Source organism: Chenopodium album, chromosome 12 (assembly GCF_948465745.1).
Source record: "Chenopodium album chromosome 12, dcCheAlbu1.1, whole genome shotgun sequence".
Lineage (NCBI taxonomy): Eukaryota > Viridiplantae > Streptophyta > Magnoliopsida > Caryophyllales > Amaranthaceae > Chenopodium > Chenopodium album.
Window position 1 is genome coordinate 30,236,675 of NC_137845.1, and position 17,465 is coordinate 30,254,139.

Here is a 17,465-nt window from a genome sequence, read left to right on the forward strand (position 1 = left end):
GGACCAAAGAAAACTGGATTGGATGTTTTTTATAAATAGAACACGAAATGAATAATTTTAAGGATATAAAATGAATGATTTTGACTTAAAGACACGAAATGAATGATTTTGGCTTAAAGCATTTAAGGTTAGGTTAAAGAAGGGGAAATTCACGAGACTCTTTAACCCTTCACCCAACTTGATAATCAAAGACATGAAAGGTACTCATCACTAGGTTTGATTTTTTGGGAAACACAATCAGGTGTCTACAACACTCAATCAATTAGAGTATATGGAGAGCTTGTAATGTACACCCAGGTATACCCAGAGTTATTTGCTCATTCAATTAATAAATGAGTAAAACTAATATTTACCCAATTATTGATTAAATGAGCAAATGATTCCGGACGTACGGTACACCCATGTGTAAATAACAAATTCTAGAGTTTATAACTTGAACCTGGAAAAATTGGTTGTCTGGTTTTACCCAATCATATTATAAGCCATACCCGTATTACATATCCATTTTGTGCTCGTATAAAATCGTATCCGTCCTCGTGCACATGTCGAATCCGTAGTCCCCAATAAAATGATTAAAAAAATAAAAACTAGCACAATACATTGAGCTAAAACGAAAAAGATAACAAAGGGGTTTTGACCCTCATTCTCCTAATCAAGAGTATCAACACTCGATCAATTAGTGTATCAATTTTATTCCTTTAAAACTAAACTTTTTCTGAAAACTACTGGGATATATTCCTTTCTGCGTAAACTTCATTTATTTTAGTCTCAATCTCAATCAATCAATCATTTGCTTGTTTTGTGTGATAGAGTTCAACAAGAGAGAGAAAATCATGGATGTTGTTCAGCTCTTACAGAGGCAATTCATCGACTATATGAAGTCTTTGTACAGGGAGGTAAATCACCCGTTAAAATTTCTGGGTTTTGATCCATTTTTTCAAATTTTAATTGGGTTTTTGTATTTTCAACTTTTTCTGATCATGGATCTAATATTTGTGACCATTGTTGCAGCATTATTTGGATGATCAGTTCAACCAATTGCAGAAATTGGCTGATGAGAGTAGCCCAGATTTTGTTATTGAAGTTGTTACTCTTTTTTTTCAAGATTCTGAGAAGCTCCTTGAGAATTTGAGCAAAGCTCTGTGAGTTTTATTTTCAGGGTATCTTTCATTTTAGTTTGTTGTGATTTTAATTTAATTTTACTTTTTTCTTTGATTTTGAAATTGATTTTTTTTTTTTTTTTTACTTATACAGTGAGCAGCCTGCTGTAGATTTCAACCAGGTGGCAAATCATGCTCATCAGTTTAAGGGGAGTAGTTCTAGGTATTTTCCTGTCTCTCAATCTTGAATTTTGTACTTTTCTAGGGTTCTACATCTTTTTTGGGCTTTGAAATTGTATCTTGAATCAAAATTGATGTAACTTGAAATTTTGTTGAATTAAAATTGACTTAACTTGAAATTTTGTTGAATTAAAATTGACATAACTTGAAATTTTGTTGACTTAAATTGATATAACTTGATATTTTGTTGAACTAATATTAATATAACTTGATTAAATTCTTGGTCTTGTGTTTGATCTGCACATATGGTGTTATTGTGTAATTTGCTGTCATAATTTATACTTTTAAGTATTAATACCGCTTTTTTTTGGTGCCGGAGTTGGGGTGGAGAGGGTGAATTTCTATATTGTCCATTCGATAGAGCTGATCACCAGACAAGATCAGAACATCCTCAATATTTTTATATCTCGCGTCCTGCATATATTAGAGACATTCAGCACATACCCTTTTTCCACTGTCCAATATATAACAATCTGTAGTTTTCCAAATACTAGTTAATGAACTCGGAAACCGACTGTCATACCTCAAACAGCAATATGATTAAACTTCCTTGAACTGCACAAACAGCATCAGCTGTTCCTTGGAACCAGTTCTTCCAGTTTCTCCTTGAGTTTGTGTAGCTCCCAAAACCTGTTACATAATTTGTGGTCAATTTTGGTACTCGCATTTGATTAGGAAATTCAATTTTACATCTTAAATTGGGCTGTGGTATGTTACATTAGTAGTGCAAGTCCGTCACCAAAGTTGATACCGTTCCCTTGATAAGTTCAATATATGTGGCGATTAAGGAAAGCTAAATTGAACCGAGTTAAGATGAATACTTTGTTTATACCACTGTTGATGCAGTTACTAATTGGAATATCAATAAGCTTGTAGCATCCTCCATCAGGAACCTGTATCATACTTGATTTAATATACATGATCCATACCCAAGAAAATTGATACAATACTTAAGTTTGTTGCACAACATTTATGTGCATATAAGTCGCATAAATTCCTGACTAAGTTAAAATTGATGCAAGTACATCATTTTACTCTTCATAGTTCTATGCATAATTCACAAGACATACCAGAAGGCATTGCTGCTCTGCTGGTAAGAAGAAATAGCTGAGCTCCTCCCGATATAATTGATGCCATATTTTTAGGATCAGCACTTTGCCTTTCGAAGATTGGTGTCTTCCTAATCTGCAATAAATTCTTATATTTCGAAGGTTAAAAATAAATGATCTGCTACTCTGTCTTCAGAACTCTAATTCAAATAATGTTTTTTGCTTGGTTTATTGGTTGTTGATGAGTATGTAATTTTGGTTATTGAATGGTAACTAGATATTTTGTTGCTGAGTGTTTAAATTTGCACATCTTGAGGGTGATTTTGTTTGTTGTATTTGACAGCATTGGTGCACATAGGGTCAAAAATCAATGTGTTAAGTTTCGAGCTTTTTGCGAGGAGAAAAATCGTGATGGGTAAGTTGTCTACTATGCTTGATACTCAAATTCCTTCCCTTTTTTATGAGAGTCAAAGTTTTTAAACATTAAAGTGTCATTTCCTTCGTTTTGTAGGTGTAGTGATTATATATATGTTCATGTTATTGAATGATTGGAAATTAATGCATCACTTTTGGCATATAAAGGGTACAATGACTATGCTGTAACTTTACATTTTACCTTACTTTTTCTTCATTCTCAATCAAATAGTTGTGATGCCTCCAAAGATTTTGTTAGGATAAATTGCTAGATATTTTTTGGTTTTGACATTTTATCTCATCTGATCTCTGATGCTGTCACCATTAAATCATTGTTTTTTTTTTTTTTTATTTTTTTTTATCATGGTCAATAAAATGATTTTAGTATTCCTTCTAACTTAATGGTTATTCTTGCACAATTAGCACAAGTTATTTATTATTTTTACAGGGCTTAGTCAATCAGGCTTTGAAGGATTGAAGGGTATAAATCATATAATACTCCGTATTAACTTTGTACTATGATTCTGATTTAACATCTCATGCTTTAAATCCATCAAACTATTGCTACAACTATATCATATTTATGCTGATTTAATTTGACAAACTCTGATCTTTTGTCCATTTGGTGCAGATGTCTTGCATGTCTGCAAGAGTTGCAGCAGGAGTATGTTGTTCTGAAAAAGAAATTCGAAATCCTTTTCCAGGTACTAACTGGTAGCACTTGAGGCAGTTCTCTTCTATTATAATTTCTTGTGTATTATTGTGCCTAATGTCAATTGTTCTCCCCTTTGTCCCTTTTGCCTCATAAGTATTGAGGAAATTTCTTTTACTACTTTCTATATAATATATAGTAGCATATTACCCAGCATCATTTCTTCTCCCTAATCATTTTCTTTTTTTCAAGAAATCCTGCTAACACCTCAATTTCCTGTGATTGTTTATCGCAGCTGGAGCAAGAGATTGTGAAAAATGGCGGGACAGTTCCTACCATGGATTAAGTCTCAGAATCCAAGGCAAAAACCAAAAAAAAAGAGACTGAGTAGATTGCTATTGATGATCCAGACCCTTTTACAGGTCTCCGTAACCTTCTCTTGAGAACCACTGTGAATAACCATTTCTAAATCTAATACTTTAGATACCGTTTTCATGTGAGATATATTTCTGGCTTTATCTGTTACCTTGTAATTGACAAAATGTTACATGATGCTCTTGATGTTTTTTAAGTTCTGTTTAGTGTTGAAGCTTCTTTGTGGTTGACTTGTAGTCCATTTATATCTTATTATATTGAATTGCTTCAGGTATTGGCTGGTTAATGGGTTTTAAAATTTGTCAGAATGTTTACAGGAGTGTGAATTGTATACTTTCTTCCCTTTTGACAGTTGAGTCTCTTTAACTAGATTATACAATCAAGTAATCAACCAGTTCATGGTTTTTGGGACATAGTTGGGGAATTTTAATTGGGACTGATAGTAAATATATGTTATCAATGCTTGTCTGCATCACTAACCTATACACCCAAAAAAAAAAAAAAAAAAAAAAAAAAAAAAAAAAGTAAAAATCTGAAACAAAATTAAGGTTTATTTCTGTCGTGTTAGCCAACTGAGTTTGAGGGAATGAGAGAGGCGCCTAGGCGGCGGGTTGGAGATTGAAGCACATTTAGGCGAAGTGTCCTAGTTGATTAAACTCGTCCACTAATGCAGACAAGCAGTGCCTTAATTTCAGTTCATCTTCCTAGGCACGGTTTGGGCCTATGTGTTTAGGAAGTACTATAGATTTTTTGTTGCTCTTTTTGTCGTGTGCTTTGGGCCAATATGTGCTTCTCAAGGAAAATATGGTATAAGCATGATCCTTGACTTGATGCACACTAATACACTATAGTAAGTTGTGCTAGTGTCATCTTTATCAATTCAATAAGATGCTGTGTTGACTAAGTCTGTGTTTCAATGTGACTTATTCATCTATATTCATCACCAATGCGATGACAAGCTTCATCTAAGCATGAGTATTCAAAAATAGAGATGGCTACGAAATATTTGTGCACGAGATCTAATCATAAAACTAAGCTATACTTTTGATAGCATACTTGGGTATTCGACCTTTGGCATTGCGGCAGATGGAACTCCTCTATCTTCAAATAAAAGAAGCCCTATTTGGTTTTTTTTTTAAAAAAAAATAATAAATAAATAAATAAATAACATTTCCTCTGAAAGATGTTTAATTTCTCCATTATTTATTTGCTGTAAATAATTAAATTTTTTTTTTATTTAGAAAAATAATATACATAGTTTTTAGCACGATACAAAGAGAGCTAAAAGTGAAAATTATGAATGATAAATGAAATATTGCGTATAAATTGTATACGTTGAATTACATGTGATTTTATATGCATTGCTATATTAACACCAAATTAAGAAAATTTTTGGTTGTTGATAGAACATATAAATCGATTTTGGGATTCAACTATCAGCTTAAATTTTTGGTTGGAATGTTCCTCTCACATAGTATCTAGAGCATCTACTCCTCATTTTCAACTAGAATATTTCATATAGAATAGCCTTAAGAGCTATATTTATTATAATTCTTTTTAATTCACTTTTAACCAATCAAATTTAATTCTTTAATATTTACCTTTCTTAATAACATGTACAAAAAGCAATGAGACTTTTATTGGGGTACATATAAAGTATCTAATTTCATCCAATATTTCCCCACAAACTCATTCTAATAATAACAACTTATTCAATTTCTTAAGTGGCTTTATTTCAGTATTCCTTGTTTTTATGTCATCTACTCACCTATTGAAAATAAAAAAATAATTGGTATAAGATATTTAACCACACTAAAAAGTAAAAACTTATCATGTAATACGTTACATCCAATAAATGTTATATTACAGAAAAATAATTACTTTTTTTCTTAAAGATTAGTCATTATTTTATGTAATAATTAATTGTTATTCATGTAGTCTAGGACGTTATTCAAGCTGAACTGAAATGAACTGAAAAATAATTTTTTTTTTCTTAAAGATTAGTCATTATTTTATAAACTGAACTGAAATTAAGCTGAAAAGAACAAGCCCTTCACCCAACGACCCATCCTTAGGATTGGGTCTGAACTCCAAACTCCAAATAACCCATGATCTAGATAATTAGTGATTCATGGGAACTTCTTTTGTATTTTTAAATGATTAATGGAGGACATGACCTTTTGATAAAATAAAATGGATCTTGCTAACGAACGCTCCCAAGGCGTTGGATAAGCATTTAAAATATTGCCTAAAATAGTATTAATTTGGGAAAACATGACAAAATCACGTGTCGATCGGTGTAATTAATGTTCATTTTAATTTAATCTTTCTACTTTTAGGTAGCTTATCCAACGTCTCCAGGGCGTTCGTTAGCTTTTGCCAAATAAAATAAGTACTTCCTCCGTTTTTTAATAATTGTAACATTTCCCTAAAATGGAAATGTCACTATACTTGCAACCCACTATAAATGGAAAATTATTTAGGGACTATACTATTTCCCTTATCTAAAGCACATGACCCTCTAAATTACACTACTAGCAACCACTCATCCCATATTAAAGTGTATTATATCATGAGAACCCTACATTTCTTAAATATCGTGAAAAATATGTGTTGCAACTATTAAAAAACGAAGGAAGTAGAAATTTACCATGTCAATAAAAAAAAACGTGTGTAAAATGGTTATTTGGTCGGTAAAGTTTAATTACATTAGTCAACATTAATTCAATTAAATGGGTAGAAATTTTGATGCTAACACGCTATCAGACTGTAATTCTTAAATGAATTTCGCACAGAAGAAAATGTGAACGGCCTCTAATAATTGTTGAGGGATTATTGCACCTGCATTGGTCAAGCCTTAATTAGTTTGTAAGGACATTAGACTGTCATTGAGTAATTACAGTAACTTAACGCTGTAAGAAAGTACTTGTTGACTAAGTAGCTTCCCATAGGTTTTTTTTTTTTTTTTTTTTTTTCTTCTTCTTCTTCTTCTTCTTCTTCTTCTTTGAGGTACTGAAAAAGTGTGATCATGCACTATTTTATGATTGCAACTGTTTTATTTTGGAGCCGAGGATACTATTTGTTTAATTAGTCATTTTCATTATAGACTTGAGAGCCGATTTTGACTTGAAAAATGGAGTCTAAAAAACTTGATTTAACTTGAAATTGACTTGAAAAGTTCAAACCAACAAAAATTGATCTGACCTAAAACCAACTTGAACGGAAGTTAATCTAACTTGAAATCAACCCAAGGTAAACTTTAATCGGAAATTAAAATCAACTTTAACTGAAATTGAGCCAAATACTATAATTGAGCTCATTAGTTATCACGAAGTATACTAAGCTATAACTTAATTTAACTTATTTATATTGATTTAGTATAAACTAATGACTCACAAGTGCGTATAAAAAAGCGAATAATGTTTTTTATTTTGACTCATATCAATATCAAAGTACTTATTGGCACACAATGCCTTGTGAGTTTCTCCTTTGTAAGTTTGTTGTATTTTTTTTTTTAAACGAGAAGAAAAAAGATTTCATTAATAAACGACAGTTAAACGGCACTTACGAACAATTCCTAGAAAATTTAAAATTCCAAGACAAGTACAGCTCCCCTTAAAACTAGTTACATCGCAAATTCAATCAACAATCGCCTTAATAAAAAAAATTCATCCGAAGCAATACAATCTGTGAATTAGCACTAATTCGGCTTGAGATCCACGGATGAGTAGTTGTTTGGGTGAAAAAACTCATATGGCCTTCTAGATACTTTCGGAGACGATGAAACCCTAAATCTTCAATCTTTAGCACACGAACAAACAAAAGGAATAAGTCTAATTGAATAAACATCATCATAAAGATGGGATTCATTTATTGAAAGCAATTAAAAAGTTTTTTAGGGCTTACCACTAGTAAAAACATCGGTGGAAGCCCCTACAAAAATTTACAATGGAGATCAGAAGAAAAGAGATGAGATAGAGAGAAAAAAGGACAGGAGTGAAGGAAAACCTTAAAAAAAAAAAAAAAAAAAAAAAAAAAAAAAAAAAAGTAGAAAAAGTCAAACAATGAAGGTTAGAAAAATCCTTTCAAGGGGAAACCCTAGAGGGAATCGAAAAATCCTTCCAAGGAGAAAATCTACAGGGAGTATGTTGATGTATTAAATTATGTAGCTTCTATTTCAATATATGTATAATTTCATGCGATTACAAGTTGTTTTAGGAAAAACACTCTCTTTTCACATTAACATAGTAAATGAGTGAATACTATTCTAAAAAGAGAAAACAAGGTTTGATAGAAAAGGGTAGTTGTATAGTGTTTTGTTTTTGTAAAATTCCATTCAAGTACCAATTGTTGATGACTTGCAAGCTGCGGCATTTACTTGTAGGTTTTTTTTTTTTTTTTTTTTTTTTTAGTAACTCCAACGAGTTTGATTTTTTATTTTTTTATTTTGGCTTTTTAAATAACTTTATTTTTTTGGACACGTGTCTGATTTATGTTTTACTCTTGCTAAGAGTAGGGCAAGCAAAAATCAGTGTTGTTTTCATGTTTGGTCATGTGTTCATTTCGTGTTGTTTGCTAAATCTAAAAACATTATTTTTTTAAAATTAAACATTTTGCTATTAAATAGGGTTGGCAAAATTCGTGTTGTGTTCGTATTTTATCTCGTGTTAATTTTGTAAGATACAATGTAAGATAGCTCCATATTGGCCATTCTATCTAAACGATTTGTGCTTGGTTTAATTTCGTACCGTGTAGACTTTATGTTTTCTCTCAATAAGTTTGTGTTCGCATCGTGTCGGATTCGTGATATGTACACTACCTCTGTTTTATATTAGTTGCAACTTGGGGTAAAATTTGTGAGATAAAAAATATTCCAACGTTGCAACTAATATGAAGCGAAGGTAGTATATTATATCCTCTGTTTTTTATAATTAAAATATTTGAGAACAGAAACTTTTTCTTAAAAAAAAAAAGAAAAAAAAAACACTTTTGGGATTTATACTGTTTATACACACTCCTTTAATTAACTATACATTAAGCGTTTCATACGTTACGATAAGCGTTTTATACGTTACGAAAAAACATACTCATTTGGGACGTTGTTAATTTGTCTTTATCCATATACTATAATAACAAAGAAAATCAATGGTTTGGAATTAAATGGTATAATTAGAGCTGTCAATTCGGGTAAACAGGTCGGGTTTGGGTCGGGTAAGAGTGGATCGGGTCAACTCGGGTCGGGTCAATTTGAGTTAATGTCGTAACCTATGCGGGTCGGGTTCGGGGTGGGTCATGCTTGAGTCGGGTCACGTTGGTCATACATATTATGGGGTTTGGGTCGGTTTAGGTTGGGTTAATAACAGGTCGTGTTACATTCGGGTCGGGTGAATAATAGGTCGGGTTTAATTCGGGTTTTCACGGGTTAAAACGGGTTAGGGTAATTCTCGGGTTCGAGTTGGGTTCGGTTCAAGTTAATAATTTGCGGGTTAGAATCAAGTCAGGTCATTCTCGGGTTTGAGTCGGGTTCGGTTCAAGTCAATAATTTGCGGGTTATAATCAGGTCGGGTCATTTCCATGTCGGGTCATTCTCGGGTTCAAGTTGGGTTCAGTTCAAGTCAATAATTTGCGGGTTATGATCAGGTCGGGTCATTTCCAAGTCGGGTCATTATCAGATTCAAGTCGGTTTTGGTTCAAGTCAATAATTTGCGGGTTGCAATCAGGTCGGATCATTTCCAAATCGGGTCATGTTCAAGTCTTAAATTTGGGGTTAAACTCTAACTAACTATAAATAGATAATTATCATTTTTATCAAGCTAATTCCTTTGACTATATAACAAAATATATATGGCAACATACTAGGGAACTATAGCCTATAGTTTAGGAAGATAATTATCTCTTTTGACCATACAACAAATATATACTATATTTAACTCTTAAATTTGGGGATGATGCTTCTTTCTTTTGCTGGCCTGGACTGACTTGGTCCTCCTGAACAAAATGCTTTGATCAATAATAATAAGGTGGTCTAAATTGAATTTAAGGTGATTTGAAATCAGGTCAGAAACAATTTGGGTTGAATTCAGGTTAGGTCAATAACAAGTCGTGTTGATTTCAGGTCGGGTTAGTAACAGATCGGGTTGAATTTTGGGTCGAGCTAGTAATAGGTCGGATAACGGGTCAATAACAAGTCGGGTTGAATTTGGGTCGGTTTAATATCAAGTCGGGTTGATTTCGGGTCTGGTTTGTAGCAGGTCGGGTTGAATTTCGAGTCGGGATAGTAACAGATCGGGTTAAATTCGGGTCGGGTTGAATTTAGGTCGGGTTAGTAACTCGTCAGGTTAAATTCGGGTTTTGACGAGTTAAAACGGGTTTGGGTCAATTTCGTTTCAGGTCGGGTTCGGTTAAGGTCAATAATTTACGGGTTACATTCGGGTTAGGTCATCTCCAGGTCGATTCATGTTTGGGTTCGGGTCTCAAATACTCGGGTCAACTCAGGTCTAGGGTTGGTTTCAGGTCGGGTCAAGTCCGGTTCGGGTCACCATTTTTTCAGGTTCAGACGGGTCGGTTAATAATCGGGTTCGGGTCGGTATTTCGGGTCGGGTCACCTTTTGACAACTCTAGGTATATTAACTTCCGCGTCCTTCCTTTTTGTGTTTAATCTCGCTCTCCGGCTTTTTGTTACATAAATCAAGTTGATTTCCATTGCGCATATCCCAAGCACTCCCCAAAATTCAAAATTATAACTACATTTTTTTTTCTACATGAATCTAATAACATCCCACATAACTACATTTTTTTTTTCTACATGAATTTAATAACACCCCACATAACTACATTTTTTTTTCTTCCCATATAAAGTACGATATGATGGCAAAAGAGAACATGTATTGTCAAAATCTTAATATTGCAAGTAAAACAGATTGGAGGAATAAGTATTGCGGTGTAACTAAATTTGTTTGTATTATGATAGCACTTTTAATGACATGATTCTAAAAGTCTATTTCATTAATTATATCACTCCAGCTAAAAATAAATCTCAATACTTACCTATATGAATAGTTTTCCCAACTTAATCTTCTAAATGAGAAAGTTTGAAATTAGATTTATCACTTTCCTTTTAGGTAATAAATTCTCTCTATTTCATATCACTTTCCTTTTTTCCTTTCGCTTGATCTCCCTCAGCTTCAAAAATTACCTAAGAATTCATCTTTTGTAAAGTGATGCATCTAAAACAAAATGAGGAAAGTATGATATTTCATACTGTCATATTGTGTAATTCACAAGTTAGTTTTCTAATTGAAAAGAAATTTCCATAATAAGAACTTTAAAATTATTTTATTTTTAAAAATCTATGCGCTTTTTTCCCCTTGTCCAACACATATGAAAACTAAGGGTCCGTTTGGCATCGTTGTGGTTTTCTGTTTTTTGGTTTTTTGTTTTTTAAAAGTATATTACATATGTTACATAATGGATCAAAAAATATTTAAACTTATTAAAATCATGATAATTTTAAAAACTGACAACAAAAAAGTGGAAACACCTTTTTCTTGTTTCCTGTTTTTGGTTTTTAGTTTTCAAAAAAACAGAAAACTGAAAACCAAAAATGATGCCAAACAAGCCCTAAAAATTTGGGTTCGTTTGGCATTGCTGTAATTTTCTGTTTTTTGGTATTTTGTTTTTTAAAATCATATTATATATATCATATAATGAATTAAAAATTAGTCAAACTTATTAAAATCATGATAATTTTAAAAACTAACAACATAAAAGTGGAAACACCTTTTCCTTGTTTCCTATTTTTAGTTTTCAAATTAACAAAAAACTGAAAACAAAAAATAATGGCAAACAAGCCCTAAACATGTTTATTTTTTGTCACTCTATTAAATAACTCTCCACATAAGTACATAACTTTCATTTTTAATTTATTACTTCTGCTTTTATAGTCATGTTAAATAAGAAGTATAATTATTTTCTTTAAGTATAAGTATGTCGCATATACTACCAATTTAAAAGATTTGTTATATAGCTGGAATATATGCCCTTGCTTCGTTTTAATTATAGACTTCTTTAATTTTAAAAGTGAGCTAATGATCTTTTAATTTGTAATTATAAAAGGTGATTATTATAATAATGTAACGGTTGCTTGCTAAATAAGTGATTAGTTATATATTAAACAAAAAGGGCTCAAACATGTCATAGCTATAGACGACTATAACTTAGCTGACAAACATTAAATAAACAAAATTAAAAACAAAATTAAAGTTTTTTTTCATAAAAATGAAGTAATAAAAAAAAAGACTTAAAATGGCTCGCAAACTAATCTCTAACACGACATGACATGATAATATGACCCGGACACAAATTATTGAGAGAAAACACGGAGTCGACTTGACCCGACATAGAATCAACATGAACATGACTCATTTAGATAAAGTGGCTAAATTATGCAATTATATTACAGTTTACATAGTTTTTGATAGATGTAGTGAACTACATTAAATTGAAACGAGATCAAATACAAACATCACACAAATACTTGACCGTTCTACTCAGATCAAAAGCAAAAGGTTGATTTTTTTTTTTTAATACAAAAAATAGTTTTTATTATATGTTCAATGAACAACACGAGATTACTATGAGACCAAACACAAATAAGACACGAAATTTGCTAGCCCTACTCAATAAACAAAAGGTTGAATTTCTTAAACATAAAAAATGACATATAACAAAAGGGATAAAGTTAAAATTAAAAAAAAAAAAAAAAAATCGATGTTGTCTCATGTATTATTGGTTAATATACACCTTTAATATTACATATATAGATTCTTAATTAAATTCATTATTGTTTAAATATATGTATACTATTCAAACCTTGATTATACAACCACATGTATCATTAAAAAAATGAAATTATTAATGAAAAAATATTTGTAATAGGTTAGAAACTACATCAAATCATAAGCTGATAAATAAATAAAAGTAATTAATAATTGCAATATTATACTACTATAAGATAATAATTTATGATGAAAAAAAGCCACTAAGAAAGCTTTTATGAAAAAAAAAGCCACTAAGAAAGCTTTTATGATGAAAACATAAAACAACTCTTGAAATATAAGCAAGTTAGATCTTTCATACTTATAACTTTGCTTTACATACTTGTATTTTTATACTAGAACATATCAATAGTTAAATATGTGTATTGAAATCTTCTTTGCACATACTTTAAACAATAAAAATGGACAAATGTTTCCAAAAAAAAAAACATAAATAGACAAATTATTCAAAATAATTTATACATGTAATATATGAAAAGGTGCATTTGCAAAAGTAATTTTTTTACACTAAATTATGTATACGGACACTTAATAATAGAATAGAAAGAGTGAATATTAATTTCTTTTAGAGTAGATTGACGCGTGCTATGCACGCGACCGCCAACTAGTTGAGAAAAAAAAATCTAAAATTTGACTAGACATGAAATTGAATTGATTCGAACCCATGAGAATGACGAACCCAAATCAATTCAACCCAAATTGTTCCGGCATATACTAGATTTGAACTCATTCGTTAGGTTTAGTATAGAATATTAGGATCTTTTTCCAAATTGCTAATTTTACAAAAGTATTTACTAATACGACTAGTTGTAAATTTTAATTCCAAAACTAGCTAAAATGTTGACTTAAAGAAAATTATTTATTTGTTATTTTCCTTTGAACTAGTTTGATTCACTTTTTTTTTCTTTTTTTTTTAATTTATGGGTTTATTTTAATTTTTTTTTTTTTGGGTTTTTTAGGCGGAAAATTTAAAGGCTATATACAAATATATGTAAAGTCACTCATAATAAAAAAAAACCTTATTAATTTCAAGATCAAACACGCACAAAAAAAATAATAAAAAAAAAAACATTTTTTTTGTCTTGACCGTATCCCAAAAGATTCGAATTTGAAGTAGTATGGTTCTATCAGCATAACCGCAAATTTATACGATGATAAGGGATTTTAAGGTATTTTTTATCTTTTTCATGTTCACTAATTGTATGCTCTCTGCTAATGTCGGCTAATTTCTATTAATTGGAAGTTTAGAACAATTTTTTGAGTAATTTTTTATTTTGTGTAACTTTATAAAAAAATTGAGAGTTGTTCAAGTATATTAGGTTGAATGTTATTTCCCAAATTAATGGATATTTAAAACTACGACTTTAGAAGTTTCCCAAAAAAAAAAAAAAAAAAAAAAAAAAAAAAAAAAGTATGTGGGCAAGCCGAAATTTAAAGGCCATATACTACGTACAAATTACTGGCCTTTAAATTTTTCAACTAATTTTTTTTTATTTTAAAAAGCAAATTTTATTTTATTTTATTTTTTTTTTTGAATCTTTTCGGTTCAAAGGAAAATAAGAAATAAATAATTTTCTTCCAAGTCAATTATTTAGCTAGTTTTGGAATTAAAATTTACGGATATTTCACCATATACCACTGTTTTAAAGCTTAATTCACTGTATACCACCAAAAACTTTCTAATACACCAAATACCACTCAGTTACTGTACATTAACATAAAATTCCTTTTTTGCTAACTGCCATTAGTCAGCCGTTTGGGGTAATTTACCAATTCACCATATAGCATTTATTTTAAAAGTTTTTTCACCATATACCATTAGTTTAAAATTATTTCACCATTTACCCATTTTTTTTGTAATGGTAATATTTTTCAAAAAAATAGCCGTTGAACACTAATAACGGCTAGTTTGTTTGTTATATAAATGGAGTGTTTTGAGGGATTCACGTATCAAGTCACACTTCCAAAAGCATTTCCAAAGATGTCCACACACTCGAGATCATCATCTTCCTCTTTCGATTTTTCGTACGTAAAAGTGCCTAACAAAGCTTATTGTTGTGGTAGGAAGTTTGCAATAAGGAGCTCAGATTTGGCAAAAAATCCACAACGGTTGTAACTATAAGTGTGATGTATGTGAGACATTCAGATGGTGCAAGGGTTATGTGGAGCAAAATGTCGTATCGGGTTACGATAATCAAAGCAGGGGAGGGATAGACACGCAATTGTATGGAGGTGAGAGCTTGTTGAAGCAAGAGTTGAAGGAGCTCAAGAGAAGAGTAGCAAGACAACAAAAGATAGTAGACATAGCAATTAAAATAGGAGTACTTATGTTTTTGGTTATTGTATTTGTAGCGTTGAAATGATTATTGTAAACAAAGTTTCATTGCTAAAAATAATATGCATTTGAATTGTTAGCTTTTGTCTTCAAAAAATTATGCCTACATGATTGTGCAATGGTTGTAGTACATTTCCCTGAAATGTAATAAACAAGTTTGTTCCAAAACAACCAAGTACTTAACACTTTGTCAAAAAAAACCTGACACTTAACACATAAGTTTTAAAAGTTTGTTCCTGGAAATGACTCATCAGCTTCTGTAGTGTTGAATACCCTAACATATTCAAGCACATCCTCATCTGCATTCACAACAGGGATCTCTACAGCCACAGTAAATGGTTCTTGGGCCTGAAGCTCCTCCTCAGCTTCTTCTGCCTCTGCATTTCTCCTATTCTCTTCCTCCTTCTGCTTAATTTTTTCATCCACCCTAACATCAAAACTACCACCTGGCGAACGAACTAATAGCCACAGTGCACTCATCCTAAAAATGAATAATAAACAACAATAATTAACATCACACTCCAACTAATTTGCATACAACACATCAACTATTAACATCACACTCCAAACAATTCGCATGCAACACAACAAACTTATTCTAACCTAAATTAATCAACAATTCGGACTTAATACCATAACATCCAAACTAACATAATCATTATCGAATAAACCCTAACCCTAACTCAATTTCGCAAAAAACAAAATCAGAGGTCGAAAAACAAATCGATGAGAACAATATTACCTTAAGAATGCTTAAATGAGCCCAGGTAAGAATTTGGAGCGAAATTCAGTCACGAACAACTTTCTCTCTCACAAACCGCAGCAAGCAGGTTCTGTGTCCAATCGAAAGCCCCTAATTATTGTCCTACTAGCAACGTCTAATTATCTACCTTAGATCGAAGAAAGTGTAAAGATTTTTGATTGATTTTTGAGGTTCAACTGTAATGGAGAAGAATAGAGAGACGCTTCAATGGAAAGAGGGAATGGGGGTCAATTTTTTCGAATTACAATTGTCATGTTTGGGGGAGTCAACCCTATTAATGGCGCCACTTTGGTGTATAAGGGAATTTTGGTAAATTACCCCAAACGGCTGACTAACGGCAGTTAGCAAAAAAGGCATTTTATGTTAATGTACAGTAACTGAGTGATATTTTGTGTATTAGAAAGTTTTTGGTGGTATACGGTGAATTAAGCTTTAACTCAGTGGTATATGGTGAAATTTCCATAAAATTTATAATTAGTCGTTTTGGGAAATACTTTTGTTAAATTAGCCAATTTGGTAAAAGATCCAGAATATTATTCCAAAAGTTAAAAGATGCATAGAAATAAGGCAATCTTAATCTTAATAAAAGAAAAATACTATCTTCGTTTCTTATTATTTTGTAATAAAGGAATATTTTATTTCTGACAAATAATACACTTTTATTTCAAATAATAAGAAACAGAGGTAGTTTATGGTTACTGAAAATGTGTACGAAATGCTCAAAAGTTGATTAAGAAGATACATTTGACCTAAACTAAAACAAGTTTGGTCAAAGTTTTTGGTTGAAGACTATTTCAGAGCTTCTTTCTTTTTATTTGTACTTGGAAAATTTTTCTTTACAACATGGTTTAGCATAAACTCTGTACTTGTAATTTTATAATTTTTAAAATTAAAAGTCATAATATTGACAAAAAAGATTTAGGGCAGATTAACTTCAGCTTAATTTCAGTTCAGCTCAATTCCACTCAGTTCACTTTAGTTCACTTCAGTTTAACTCAGTTCAGTAAATGTGAACAAACCCTTAAATCTGATAAATTCCCTCAGTGTTTAATTAATTGCTCCACTTTTCTTCTGCGACCGCCTTTAAATAATTGTTCTATTTCCCTTTTTGAAAAATTTTAATACTATTTTACTATTTTACTCTACTCTAGTGATTCCATCATATTATATTTTAATATACTTCATATTCTCTCTCCTCCCCACTTATACCAACTTTTTCTTTTTTAGATTTTTTTAATACTTCACCCAACCCCACTTCAATCATAATAAGTTACTTTTTCCGGTTTTTTTAAGTGCCCCATAGTGACATATCATGCATGCCGATGCAAAACTTTGAGTAATAATATCTTTAATTATCATTAACTATAAATTATAACAATTGAATATTAAATGGAAAAAATTGGTAAAAATAATCTCAACTTTCACGTATTAGCTTTAAATAATCCAAATTTTGGATTATTTTTAAATAATCCAAATTTTGGATTATTTTTAAATAATCTGAACTTTAGGCGAGCCTATTATGTACATCCGGGTGTACATTTGCTCATTCAATCAACAAATATGTAAAAATATTATTTAATCATTTGTTGATTAAATGAGCAAATGATCCCGAGTGTACGGTACACCGGGGGTGTATGTAACAAATTCTAGAACTTCAGGGGTCATTCACTCAAAATGGTCCCAAATGATCGATAACCCGT

The 17,465-nt window shown here is 31.1% G+C and overlaps 1 protein-coding gene across 1 annotated transcript; it reads left to right on the forward strand.

Annotated features, from left to right (window-relative positions):
• The first annotated feature begins 650 nt into the window (after positions 1-650).
• Positions 651-4,044, forward strand: LOC145572295 (histidine-containing phosphotransfer protein 1-like). The gene is made up of 6 exons (XM_081631289.1): positions 651-896; positions 1,012-1,142; positions 1,255-1,323; positions 2,733-2,804; positions 3,435-3,507; positions 3,751-4,044. The coding sequence occupies exons 1-6, from the start codon at positions 834-836 to the stop codon at positions 3,799-3,801; spliced, it is 459 nt and encodes a 152-aa protein (XP_081487415.1). The 5' UTR covers positions 651-833; the 3' UTR covers positions 3,802-4,044.
• The last annotated feature ends 13,421 nt before the right edge of the window (positions 4,045-17,465 follow it).

Excerpts from the sequence above, each read along its gene's own strand:
- LOC145572295 (XM_081631289.1), top strand. The coding sequence starts at position 834 with ATGGATGTTGTTCAGCTCTTACAGAGGCAATTCATCGACTATATGAAG. Across the intron at positions 1,324-2,732 it reads TTTAAGGGGAGTAGTTCTAG|CATTGGTGCACATAGGGTCA; the intron begins GTATTTTCCTGT and ends TGTATTTGACAG. Across the intron at positions 2,805-3,434 it reads GAGGAGAAAAATCGTGATGG|ATGTCTTGCATGTCTGCAAG; the intron begins GTAAGTTGTCTA and ends CATTTGGTGCAG.